Raw genomic sequence first — 14,588 nt, 5'->3', positions numbered from 1 at the left:
GTGTGTAGTTGGTTGGGCACTCCACCACTGTGAGGATGTCGGCCAGGTGAGGCCGCAGGTGGGCTCTGGGAGCCGGTAGAGTTGTGGATGGGGCCCGAGGATCCGGAGGATGGACCCGGGTAGCCCAGTGCCAGAGAGGGCACCGAGTGGGGAGAGTGCCAGAGGGCCTTCCCCTGGTAGTTAGGTTAGGGTAAGGAGCAGGTAAGCTCGGAGGCAACTGCAGTGGTGGAGGTGTGCAGGTGGGTAGACCCACTGGGAGAGGTACACGTCGCAGCCCAGAAATTGTACGAGGGCACCGGGAGATGAATCGGGGGAGTGAGACCCCAAATTGAAGCGCACCACAGTTTGGCCAATGGGAATTGGTTTTTAGAACCCATAGTGTAAGAGGGCCAATGGTTTGGCCGGAGAAAGACCCCGGGTAGTGTAAAGTTGTTAAAGTCATTTAGGAAATAGTTAGGATTGATGAACCTGTCGCACCATACGCAGCCACTTACCTGTGGTGATGATGATGACTCCACACCTGTGTTTTCTTTGTTTTGTTGCAGGAGATGAATCGCTGTGTGGATTTGTGAGACGCATCACGACGTGGATGAGACATTGGGGTGATTCCATCTCTCCCTCCCTAGGAGGGACTGATGATGAATTGGTAATGGCAAATTTTGATGTTGAGTTGAAAATGGCAAATTTTGATGAGAGTTGAAAATGGCAAATTTGATTGGTTAGGAGGGAGAGAAGACGAATTTGGTATATGGGAGGAACGGGGAAGACAGTAGGGATGTTTGTTGATTTGTAAAGTAGATGTTTATGGGTAGTGTTGTGTTTTGTGGATACAGTAAGGGGTAAGGGAGGGGCCATGTAGGTTACCTGGTGGGGGGGGGGGGCGTACGATAGGAACGTACCTGTCTCACCTGGTTCCCATGTGCCCCCAGTGTGCATCACCTTACATTGCGTGCACTTTTGCGCCCTTACCACCTTACTCACTTGTCTGCTTCTTTTGTCTCCCACCTCCGAGGATCTGGCTTTGGGGGTAGAGAGAGAGGAGAGAGAGGTGCTGGCTGCGCAGTTGTGGGCCTGCACTTTCGCTGTTTGCTGCCGGGATCGATACACCATATGGACCGCAATGTTTGTGGCCACCCACAATGGACCGCAGTTCGTTTGCGGCCAAGCACCACCCGGGGATGGACCTATGGGTCAACGTGGCACCTATGCCATACAGGTGAACTACTTTTAGTTAACACCAAGTGCACCACAAGAAGAGCAAGAGACACCTGCAGGGTTAGGGGTTGTCGAATTTATTTTTATTCCAATGAACAATGGTGACTGCACCGATTGGTGGTGGGGTGGTGCTTTTGATGCTGGGAAAGGGTGCTCTGCACGTTATTAAAGGCCGTCGGCCACAGAGCACTCGTGGGTTGGTGTATCGATGCTGGCAAGCGCTCTCTCTCTATGCATAACATCTGCATGTGTTCCTCCAAAAACAGGTCCTGGATCGTAGTGTAGATATCAGCGTAATCTTGTAAATAATGCTCCCTACCGGCTGTATGTTTAGTTTGAGAATTCTTTCCGGATTCGGTTATCCTGTGGGTGTGTTTCTGTGAGGAGAAGGGTGCAACGTCGCAGGGGGACATATTTACTCATTCGTGAATATCTGTAAAACTGTCGCACTCAGGGTAGAGTTAATAGTAGAGGGAACTACATTGCGTGCCACACTAAAGTAGGTAAAAATTTATCGGGTCGGGACGCCCCGAGGGTAGAGAAGGGTGCAATGTTGCGAATATGGAATTTGGCCTCCATATCCGCTTGTAAATATTCCCCTATTTTCTCCAATACTCCCCAACTTTCCCCAATCCCCCATTCCCTAGTCCCATTGCATGTAAATAACAATCAGTAGAGCCGACCTTCCCCTTATTCCCCCATTAAATGTCGTGCCCAGGTCCACCGCACCACACGTAGACAACTTTCGGACATCTTCCTAGTTATTCTTAGTCTATGTCAGTTAAGGCCTCGTCTCCATTAATTATGACTCTTCGTTGCACCAGAATGTGATTATATGGCACCAGTAGTGAGTTTAGGACCTTTCCCATACCTCCTCCCATCTTCTTCCCCGTCTACAACAACAGAGGGGCACGGCGCTGCGCGGGGGGGAGTGTGCGTCCTCCCACCGGCTCGGTTCGCCGCCATCGACAATGCGCTCCAGACGATGCGCTCCAGACCATGCGCTCCACGGGGTTACCACGAAGGGGCTCCTTGTCAGCTCCTCGTCAAGGGCGGAGCCTGGTAAACCCCCCGCACGCACCCAATGAGAAGCAACGTGCCGATTCCACGAGGCGGAGCTAACGAGCCGAGGGCGTGTCACTCCCCGCCGGATATACGCGGCCACGCGCCGGATGTGACGTCAGATGCGCCCCCAGCTGGAGAAAGAAGGGCCTGCGAGCGCTGAAACAGATGCGCCTGAGTTTGGAGAGGCCTGAGAAAGACCCGCCTGAGAAAGAACGTCACCTCTGAGCGCTGCGACGAGACCTCCCCGCATCTCTGGACCGAACCGTGTTGACCCTGCTTTGAGCCAAGAGTGCACCTTGAGCCATCGCTATCTGCCTTTCCTAGCCATCAAACCCCGTGTGAGTCAGCCTTGTCCCGTTTACCTGTCGTCTGTCCGGGGATAATATAAGATTGTGTCTAAGTGCTTGTCTTTCTATGTTGTACCTCTCGTCCCTGTAATCTGACCTTCCGTAACGAATATAATCTCCTCCGGAGGTCTTGAGAACCGTATCCCTGGTGTCGTCATTTTATAACCCAGCCGGGTGTCTTCTTTTCCTTATTGAGCCAGCGTGGCGCGGCTTCGTCAACGTTCGAGTACAATCGGGTAATTTGTGCGGACACGACGGCCATTCCGCTCGGCCCACCTTAACATCAAAGTCGTGTCTGTAACAATATGAACGAGTCAGAAATACCTCTTATTGTTTCTAAACCTCAATTCCTTGCTTGATGCCAGCTAGAGTGCTGGATTATTCGGTATTGCATGTTGGTGTTGTGCAGGGAAGCACTCAGCATGATACATGGATCTTCGTGCTGGCAATACTGCTGAGCTCGATGCTGGTCTTCAACACGCTGAGCTGTATCGATCGCAGCAGCCTGCAGGAGCTCAGGTATGACCTAATATACTCAGCTCTACCTCATGTGGGAACTAGTGTGGAATTTTAAGGAAGTTGTCATTTTTGTCCATTTTTTTTTTTTTCCACGTTGTTCTCTGTTTTAGTTGGTGATAAAGATGGTGTAATGCACAGCGGGTTTCAGGTTGTACATTTGTGTTAGTCGTTGACTCGGATGGTCCTTTCCTGCGTCATGAGTTATGTAACTTCTAAATTGGAAAACTTGACACAAGTCTGTATGAAAGGAAGAAGCTTAATACCGACCTCTTTCCTGGAAGTCCTAGCAGTGTCCATGTGTTTTTTTTTTACCTCTCCCACCCCCCACCCCCCTTCCCATGCCTCCTCCCCCCAAACCCTCACCCTCCCACAGATCTCCCGATGTCCCTGCTCTCCATCTTGTTCTCCCGCTCCCTTTATCATATGTTTTATGTGTCAGTTTGTCTATTTGTGATCAATGTTAGCTCTCACACGAGCCTCGATCTTGTATACAAAAATAAATAAATAAATAAATAAAGGTGCACAGAGGCGACTTGACATTTGGCCAACTGGCTCTGTCAGTTGGGCTTCTTGGGGAATTCCATTTCACCTGATGTGGTTTAGCTGCTGAATGTGTTTTGTTCTGTTCAATCAATCATGAATTTGGAGTGAATGTGAAGCTGTTTAGTCTAATTGATGAAGAAGAAAACCACAAAGTTTGATACTCTATATTGACCCTGTTCCTTTCTGTATTAACTAGTGATATTTTACTTGGTGCAGGAATTTCCTAGACTCGTAGTCTCATGCCAACATAAAGACTCAAATAACTCCTCGAAGCTGATACAACAATACAGTACCGTACAGTATAGCAAAAACTTGTGTTATTTTAAAACCTTTAGTATTCTCAACTGACAGGGGCTACTCGGTACTCATGGCAATTACTCACACGGCCATTTCATTAGTACCTGTATCTCATGGGAGGGAAACTCTTTGCCAAAATCGCAACATTCGTATGACATGCACTGGATAAGTGTTGAAAGTTGTCACGCAAGATAATAATTCATTCAAATGAAACGTAGAGTAAAAAAAACAACATATTTTCGAGGTTTCATAGTTTATCAAACTTATCACCTTTTATTAATAATTTTTTACAGAGATCTAGGTGGTGCCGGATTAATCCTTGCCAGGGCCGAGGGTAAAGAATATTTTCGGGCCGGTCTTAACATGAGTGCCACCCCTGTAGGTCGTTTGAGGTCGAGTAAAGTATCTCGTCTCTCTGGCTTATTTAGATTTAGAATTGCAGGAGTTATGTGAATAAAATACCTTTTTTAATTTTGATAATTTAATTGATTACCCACACATATAAACAGAACTCGCGGGCTCCCCTTATGCCGTCACTTACTCAGAAACACTCACAACACACCTTACGCCATTCACCCACACAGAACAACTCACAGTCCTCCTTACGCCGTTCACTCATTCAGAACTCACAGCCCTCCTTACACTGTTCACTCACACGGAATATCTCATGGCATTTGATAATTTAATTGATTACCCACACATATAAACACGCAACTCACTGCCGTCTTTATGCCATTGCCTCACTCAGAAAAACTCAGTCCTCCTTACACCGTTCACTCAAATGGACCATCTCACGGCCCTCCTTACACCGTTCACTTGCATGGATCATCTCACGGCCCTCCTTACACTGTTCACTCACACAGAACAACTCACGGTCCTCCTTACGCCGTTCACTCACACGCAACTCACTGCCCTCTTTATGCCATTCACGAACATGGAACATCACACCGCTCACACACTACTCACTTGCATGTTTCACTCCACGGCTCACACACTACTCACTTGCATGATTCACTCCACGGCTCACACACTACTCACTCGCACGTGCTACAGGCGCCATCTTGGAAAAACAGAAAAACGATGCAGCTCTATATCTCCGAAACCGTTCCATGAATTTTTTTTAAACATGGCTCATTGTAAGAAAAACTCATCAGTTCTATTAGATACCTGATGATTATCAGTTCTATTAGATACCTGATGATTATCAGTTCTATTAGATACCTGATGATTTATCAGTTCTATTAGATACCTGATGATTATCAGTTCTATTAGATACCTGATGATAATCAGTTGTATTAGATACCTGATGATTATCAGCTCTATTAGATACCTGATGATTATCAGCTCTATTAGATACCTGATGATTATCAGTTCTATTAGATACCCTGATGATTATCAGTTCTATTAGATACCTGATGATTATCAGTTCTATTAGATACCTGATGATTATCAGTTCTATTAGATACCTGATGATTATCAGTTCTATTAGATACCTGATGATTATCAGTTCTATTAGATACCTGATGATAATCAGTTATATTAGATACCTGATGATTATCAGCTCTATTAGATACCTGATGATTATCAGCTCTATTAGATACCTGATGATTATCAGTTCTATTAGATACCCTGATGATTATCAGTTCTATTAGATACCTGATGATTATCAGCTCTATTAGATACCTGATGATTATCAGTTCTATTAGATACCTGATGATTATCAGTTCTATTCGATACCTGATGATTATCAGTTCTATTACCTCCTTTGGACTGTCAGTCTTTTTATGTTTTTGGCCATGAATTTAATCCAAATATATTTTTCCCATAAAATGGCTAGTTCTGTAAAAACCTCAATATTAAATATGCACCCAAAGGACATGTGAAAGGTTTTTGGCCTGACCTGCATTCGTTGTTGACTTTTCACATCAGACAATGAATGGTACACACACACACACACACACACACACACACACACACACACACACACACACACACACACACACACACACACACACACACACACACACACACACACACACACACACACACACGTTGGTTGTTATCTCCAATGCAGGTTTCAGTACGTGGAACGGAGCCCTCCCTGGTCTCAAAGTATCCAGCTCTGTGTGTGTGCATTACCCCACATTTATATTAGGATTAAATAGATGGGCAAAAAAATATTTGTCACACGTTAATGTGGATTATGTGGAGTGGGCTTTGAGTGTGATTCGCCTACTTGGTTAGAGCAGCTCAGTAGTTGGAGTTGTATCGTGGACTACGTTAATGAATGTCATGAAGGGCGTTCGTCATACATGAAATGGGCCTTAAGCTACTGAACCAGGCTTCATTGATTGTTGGTAAATTGTCATCATCAGTAAAGAATGGTTATAGGTAACATGAAGGATGTTAATGAAACTTGTTCTCTCCAGCTTTGTGTCGGACATGTCTAAGCACGTGAGGACTAAAATGGCTTCACACGATGGGGTACTGAGAGAATGTGAGATGTACTTCCCATATTTTGTGATCTGTGTGCGGGACTTCACGCTTGCCCTTGAGGTGGACGACAAGTCCTGCACACCGGACCAATACATGGAGCATTGTTTTCATCCACAGTCGGCATCCACCACGATGAGCAAAGAAGCTCGCGAGTACCGGCATCAGCTCGAAACGTTGTGTTCGATCTTCACGGTAACTTGTGCTCTTTTCTGAATATATATATTTTTAATGCTCACTCAATCCTATTCATTGAATAAATTTTGAGTTCAACTTTCGACAGAAACGGAAGTGCTTTGTGTTTCCACTGCCCACGGAACCTGAGAAAATGAAGATTTTGGATAGTTTGGATGACTCCAGCTTGAAGCCTCAGTTTGTGCGTAACATGAACGAGTTTGCATCGTTTGTAGTTGAAAGTGCTGAGGTCAAGAACATTGAAACGTCAACTGTTAATGGAACAGGTGGGTATGTTTAAATGCTAACATATGAACAGTTTTCGATAGATTTTGACGCAGTTCCATATGTTGCCCACAAACAACACTAATGCAACAAAATGGATGTGATGTATAAAGCCTAATGATAATGGAAACCCACACTCTGTATAAAACCGCAACAATAACTTAATAAGGCTTAGTGGTGAGGATAATTTACTGGAAATTCAGAGTTTGTGGAAATCCAACTCCACAAAAGCTAAACCCTGAAATACTGATGCATATCTTTCTCTTGCATATTTTCTGGAATGTTTCTTGTGAGAGAACATTGACCTGAACTCTACATAATCTCCGACCTTGCAGTGCTGGTGCATTTGGCCCGTAAATACGTGAAGGCCCAGCAGGAGGGAGCCATTCCATGCATGGAGAGCACCTTCAAAATGGTGGTGGAAGATGTCAATTCGAGGGTGTGTAAAGAAGCGTTTGATATTTACCAAGGTCTCATCTGTGAAGAAGTGAACATGCCTACGAGTGTCTCTCATATAAAGGCCAGCCACTTGCATTGCTGGAGGATCGCAATCCAATCTTACAAGTATAATTGTGTGCTCGATCATGAGAACAAACATGGCAAGATCCTGAACGTAAGTCTTTACAGGAATGTAGCGTTTCTGCTTTTTGGGGAATGTCTCACGGCAGAGCTGGCATATAGTTGCATTCAACAATAACATGAAAATGTTCACAAACAAAAGGGAATGTTTGGGAACAGTATAGCATTGGGAAAATGGGAATATATATATACATATATATATTGTCGTGTCCGCAGCTAGTTAACACCAGCATTGGATGGATGAACCAAACCAGCCTTAACTCACGAGGCGATCCCCCAATTATGGCGGGTATTGCGTGCAGGATGGACGAGACACGAAGTGTTTGACTTCATGAAAACACAGGTTTAATCCGAAACCCAAACCAAGAACCAAACAACAATAGGTAACGATAATGATTTGTACGAAATAAGGTGCCAAATGAAGACAACGGAAATAAAGCTGAAGTAACTAAATTATACGGTGAGGGTCTTTCACTCAGATACAAACACGCACACAGGGTAAAGTAATAAAATAAAATCTCCCTCTCTGGAACTTAGCTGTTGCAAAAATGGGTCCTGTTGGTGAGGTCGGCAGTGGTGGTGCGCCACCATGGCGGGAAGCTTGGAAAATGGCAATGGCATCGAACGCCGCGCGACAAAAAAAAACGCTCGGTATCTAGGCCGTGGCGAGCCCGCAGACGGCCCTCTTTCTTTCTTCTCCTCTTGGGGAAGGACAACATGGCTTCCAGCTCCCACGAAGAGCCCAACAGTCCAAGCTCCCTCACGATCCGCACAGAAAACCGCTCTCTGTCAAGACGCACAAAAAGGCCTCCTTCTCCCTCACAAGAACCCAAAACGCGCTCTTCCCACCCAACCAATCGCGAAGCTTCTTTTTAGCGCACTCGCTCACCAAGCACCAATCACGAAGCTTCTTCTTCAAGCTAGCCTCGTGCTCCGCCCATGTCATCCAGACGTGTCACTCGGGGAGTGTGGCCTGCTGGTCCTGTTCCCCGCCCACCGTACCACGAGTAGCTCTGCCTCTACTGGGTGGGTCTTTGCTGTATGTATCCATGGAGCGTGATTAGCTTGGCCAGCTGCCGTATTGCTTGACCGGCGGTTGTTATAAATGTGAGGGATGGCCACAGAAGGTTTCACGCACAGGGGAAACTAACCTTAAACCCTACTACTAATTAATACGTCATCATCCCTTGTATAATGAAGATTTAAACACAACCTAATGCTACATTTTCCCAACTTAGTACATCGAGATGCTCCTACACGTCACACGGTCCATGCTATTTCCTACACAATTCTACCTGTCCTACTGTATTCCCTTACCAACCTCCATAAACATATATGTATGTATATATGTATGCATATATATATACCGTATATATATATATATATATATATATATATATATGTATGTATTTATATATACTAGGGCATGCCCGTACTATATATATATCTAAAATTATATCCCCCCCCTCTATTTACATGAAATGGTTTGGTCCAAAGCGAACGGCTTGCGAGTGGTGACAATCCCCCCCCTCTATTTACATGAAATGGTTCGGTCCAAAGCGAACGGCTTCCGGAGTTTGGTAAAGAAATCGCCATCGCGTACACAAACGCGCAGGAAAGCGAATGAATCGCAAATTCGTTTTTATTAGTTTTAAAACATCGTTTAACGCCAACATAGTTTGCAAACGTGAAATAAATGAATACGCTCTCAAATGTGCCATCCGAGGCAGAGTGTGCCCGCCACGTTCGGCACACGCGATCGTTCGCTGCTCTCTGATTGGTTGAATCGTTTTTTGGACATAGCTCGGTAAGTAATTGTCCGATTAATATGAAACCTTGAAAAGGCACATCCTCGGGTCCCCAGCAATATACCTGGCAAGTTAAAAGTATATCGGACCCGTGGTTGTCGAGAAACAGCGGTCACAGACAAACGTACAGACAGACAGACAGAGATTACTGGAATTATAGATAGATATATTGTCGCGATCCCGGCTGTGAAATGGTTCCCAGCACGGAATACGGACGTTAATGTCCGGGCTTCAAGTAGTCCACGGAGTGGACAGAGAGAACTCAATAAACACAATTGTGTTTTAATCGGCCTTCTAGGGGTAAGGCACGATGCTTTATTGGCTCGATCACCAAAAACCATAAATGGTAACAGAACGGAATAAACTGCACAAAGCCTGCAGGAACTGTCGGCAACAGACGCTCCAAACAGGACGCAGGTAAGATCACTCGCGGCTCCAATCGACGATCTCCGGGACTCGGAGGGTAACAGGATGGAATTCACCGCACAAGGCCGGCAGGAACGGTCGGCCAGCAGCTCCAACACGAAGCAGGCAATCACTCGCGGTTCCAATCTACGAGATCCGGGAATCACTCGTTTTCTTCCGGAGTTACTCGCTCGTAAAATACCGAACTGTAATCGACCAGCCCAACTCGGCTGTCGTGAGGATTCAAGGAAAGCCCTTTTGAGATTTCCCACTCGGAGCCTTCGAGCCGCGTCCGTTGCACAAGATGGCGACCGCCTCTCTCGACTCTCCACCAATCACGTGCCGAATCGCCTCCCGATCGCGTGAGGCTCCAAGGAGGCCACGTCACGCGGTGGGCGGGGCACCAAATCTGGGTGAGAACAGGTGGTTTCACCGGTGGTTTCTCACAGTCCTCCCCCCCTAAGTAAAAACCCCGTCGAATAGACGGCGTTTTTAAAACCAGTATTTGTAGTAGGTGCAAATCACATGGCAAGATGATGGCGGTAATCGCTAACAGGCAATTAACGCAATTAACAATTATTAACACTTATTAACAACAATAACGCAACAACGCAACAATACAACGCAACGCAATAGCGCAACAATAACGCAATTATTAACGCACAGGCAATTAACAGGCATTAACAGGTTAACAATGAACCAGTTTGGTTTTTTTTTTTTTCACACACAAATTTTAACACCATACACCACATTAATATCTACCCTACAAGAGTTACACTTCACACAAAGCACAATAGAGAGGCAAGGGGGCCAAACTCAAGTTGGGGGAAGCGTTGACAGGAAGGAAACGGGCCGAGACCTAGAGCGGCGGGTACTCCTCCGGTGTCGAGAACAACAGTCATATGCGTAATGACCCCTTTCACCGCACTGGTAACATCGATCGTTCGGGTCGAAAGGCCTGCGGACCAAAGGGCGTCTGAAACGAGGCCGCCGCGACATGCCATTCGACATCTCGACGCACACACGCGATCCGCAAATTAACCTTCCATCAAGGGCTCTGACCGAATCTTCAGCATCTCGTGGCTCTTCAAACTCAACAACTGCAAATCCAGGTGGGTTTCGAGCAACCCATACGTTGCGGAGTGGTCCGTAATGTTCGAAGACCCTCCCTAGCTCGGCTTTCGCTGCTCCATTGCCCAGGTTTCCCACATATACCTTAGCATTAGCGTTCCTGCTGAATCGCGACATGGCGGGAGCGGTCCCTGAGGAGCACGGCACCTGAGGGTGGCTTGACGGGAGGCTCGGGTGGACTTCAGCTGACGCAACGTCACCGTCGGGAACTGGAGTCGAGGCGCTAGGCTCCTCGGGCCAGAGTGAAGATATGTCTGACTCCGCCACTCTCTCCGCCTGTTTACTCTGGGATCTAGTGACCCCCCCACAGGTCAGAGTCAATGACTCCTCCTTGGCCATGGCATCATTGCCAATCAGCAAGGAGACCCCGGGTATCGGGTAGTAGGGTACCACCACACAGGTCACTGGACCCTTAAAAATGTCACTCCGGACCTCGAGGAGGGCAAGGGGATACCGGCCAAGAACCCGGTCAATGCCCCGAAGGAGGGTATACTCGCCGGTATAACGCATCTGAGAGGCCGGAACTACCCCCGCCCGGAGAACACACCGTGTCGCCCCAGTATCCCGAAGGTATTGGGCCTCAAACTTCAGCATCGAATCAGGGCCACCCACTAAGGCTGTCCCTGAATAATCCTGGTACAGTGGATGAATGGAATTAGCCTCGGTGGCAGTGACCTCGGTCACCGATGCCACCGTCGTGTGCGAGGGCCCGGCGGATGAGCTCCACTGATCTCCCTCCGACTTAACAGGAGGGTTGCCTCGGTAGGCCGGACTAGCGGGATTAGAGAAGCAGCGGTTTTCACCGTGCCCCACGCGTTTGCAGAAATCGCACCAGGGCCCTGCCCTGGTCTGCGGCTCGCGACCGCCACCAGTGGAGGGCATCGGAGAACCCCTCCCCTCGATCCAGCCGCCGGGCAGACGGGGGGCGGTCTTGATCGCAGACTCCTCCGTCTTACGACGCGACTGCGTGACTTGCAGCATTTTGCACGCCAAAACATGTTTATCAATAAGGTTGACGCAGTCTGCCAAGGAAACAGTGTCTTTGTCGACAAGAAACAATGCTAAGTCAGGCGGAAGCTGTTGATCGATACGGTAACGCACCAGGAGTTCCGCAACCGCTTGAGGTAACTCAACCTTGCTCCCCTTGAACCATCTCTGCAGCTGTTCCAACAAGGCCCGCGAATGTTCCTCATAGGTTTGACTGGACTCACGAGTCCAGCTGAAAAAATTTCTCCTATAAATACATGCGGACACCGCATAGGCGTTCAAAATCTCGGCCTTCAATGCCCTGTATTTGTTTGCGTCCTCGGTTGCCATCCTCGCATATACCTCCCTCGCCTTCTCAGATAGATGGCTCACAAGATGGCCGACCCACAAGCTCTCATCAATGCCACCGGCAGCCAACAACTTCTCCGCCATCTCCAGATACGCTTCTGGCTTCGTGTCTCCCGTCCAGTCCGGCAAACGAACATGAACAGTTTCCGGGACTCTTGCAGCAGACCCCTCTGCCCGCGGTCGTTCAGTCAACATTCGCAACTCATGCTCTCTGACGTGTTCAGCTTCTGCTGCTGCCTCTGCTGCTGCCGCACGCTCTCTCTCTCTCTCACGCTCTCTCTCTGCTGCCGCATGCTCTCTCTCTGCTGCCGCAGCACGCTCTCTCTCTCTCTCTCACGCTCTCTCTCTGCTGCTGTCTCTGCTGCCGCATGCGCTCTCTCTGCTGCTGCACGCTCTCCCTCTGCTGCTGCCCGCTCTCCCTCTGCTGCCGCAGCACGCTCTGCCTCTGCCCTGTCATTCTCCCTGTTATACATGTCAAGTTGTTGAACCGGAGTCAGCCCGGTCCAGAAGGGCGAACGCATGCATTTAGTCATGATGGAATCGCTTCCTAACATCTCGGGTTGAGTGACCGGGTCAAGGCTGCTTGCGTCGCTCACATCGCCACCCACGTGACTGTCAACATGATCAGGTTGAACTCTCACTTCTCTGGTCGACATAGCTTGGCTACGAGTTATCATAAGACAAGGCACAAAACACAACGCTCAAACACAACGCTCTGTTGGGGAAATACGACACGAACTACACAATATCACCCGCACATCAAATTGCCAATGAGAAAAATACCACGTACAAATACTCACGTTTTTTTTTTTTTTTGTCGGTTGTTTGGAGGGATCCGAGGCTCACTTATTCTGCAGTGAAGCACCACCCAAGACAGCGTCCTACGGCGAGAAAGTTCCTCCAAGACGGCGTCCGCTGGTGAGAAGATGCAGAGAAGATGCAGATGCCGAATTCCCGTCTCAATTCGAATGTCTCTCACTTGAAAGATCCCGGACGAGCCCCCATTTGTCGCGATCCCGGCTGTGAAATGGTTCCCAGCACGGAATACGGACGTTAATGTCCGGGCTTCAAGTAGTCCACGGAGTGGACAGAGAGAACTCAATAAACACAATTGTGTTTTAATCGGCCTTCTAGGGGTAAGGCACGATGCTTTATTGGCTCGATCACCAAAAACCATAAATGGTAACAGAACGGAATAAACTGCACAAAGCCTGCAGGAACTGTCGGCAACAGACGCTCCAAACAGGACGCAGGTAAGATCACTCGCGGCTCCAATCGACGATCTCCGGGACTCGGAGGGTAACAGGATGGAATTCACCGCACAAGGCCGGCAGGAACGGTCGGCCAGCAGCTCCAACACGAAGCAGGCAATCACTCGCGGTTCCAATCTACGAGATCCGGGAATCACTCGTTTTCTTCCGGAGTTACTCGCTCGTAAAATACCGAACTGTAATCGACCAGCCCAACTCGGCTGTCGTGAGGATTCAAGGAAAGCCCTTTTGAGATTTCCCACTCGGAGCCTTCGAGCCGCGTCCGTTGCACAAGATGGCGACCGCCTCTCTCGACTCTCCACCAATCACGTGCCGAATCGCCTCCCGATCGCGTGAGGCTCCAAGGAGGCCACGTCACGCGGTGGGCGGGGCACCAAATCTGGGTGAGAACAGGTGGTTTCACCGGTGGTTTCTCACAATATATATATATATATATATATATATATATATATATATATATATATATATATATATATATATATATATATATATATATATATATATGCCCTGTGTATACATTTTAGGTCACGGAGGAAGTGACCTCATGTTCAGGGAAGTGACGTCGTGTTTGTTACTGAAAGGAAGCACACACATAATCTGTTCGAGCGCCATTCGCCATTTCATTTCCACTCAGGAAAGTTGAACTTATTCCATCCAAAACTTTTATTACTACCTTCATCTGAATTTGGGTTGATTGCATGACCATTCCGGTAGTTTTCACAACTATAGCACTGGATATGACAGGTTCGTAATTTTTATTTGCAGTAAAAATTTAGTGAGTAGTTTTACACAGTCATTTGAAATTCCGTTATCACTTTGACAATAAACATATTTCTAAAATAATCATACCTTTTCTTTATGAAACAAAAGTAAATCCACAAGCCTGTGAGTTATATTTATACGGCACATCATGTCACTGCTCTGCCCATCTCGGAACAGCATGAACCGGCACAGAACATGTTATGTCAAGGCAAGACACGATCCTGCACACGTCATGTCATGGCTCAGCACAATCCGGCACACATCATGTCATAGCACACGGAAAGGCATGCCACGGCATGGTCTAGCACACGGAAAGGCATGCCACGGCATGGTCTAGCACACGGAAAGGCATGCCACGG

At 47.5% G+C, this 14,588-nt stretch overlaps 1 protein-coding gene across 7 annotated transcripts in view; it reads left to right on the top strand.

Annotated features, from left to right (window-relative positions):
• Positions 1 to 14,588, top strand: part of LOC137417066 (guanylate-binding protein 1-like) — an 86,846-nt gene that overhangs the window by 34,482 nt on the left and 37,776 nt on the right. For all 7 annotated transcript variants that reach the window (XR_013623614.1, XM_078778992.1, XM_078778990.1 and 4 more), the window contains exons 3-6: positions 3,037 to 3,146; positions 6,416 to 6,674; positions 6,763 to 6,940; positions 7,274 to 7,551. Coding sequence is in view for 6 of the 7 variants with exons in the window: in XM_078778992.1 (XP_078635118.1) it covers positions 3,037 to 3,146; positions 6,416 to 6,674; positions 6,763 to 6,940; positions 7,274 to 7,551 (825 nt within the window). In the remaining variant the exon portion in view is untranslated. The remainder of the gene's footprint in view (positions 1 to 3,036; positions 3,147 to 6,415; positions 6,675 to 6,762; positions 6,941 to 7,273; positions 7,552 to 14,588) is intronic.

This window comes from Myxine glutinosa, chromosome 5 (assembly GCF_964187855.1).
Source record: "Myxine glutinosa chromosome 5, kmMyxGlut1.1, whole genome shotgun sequence".
Lineage (NCBI taxonomy): Eukaryota > Metazoa > Chordata > Myxini > Myxiniformes > Myxinidae > Myxine > Myxine glutinosa.
This window is presented reverse-complemented; position numbering and strand designations above follow the sequence as displayed.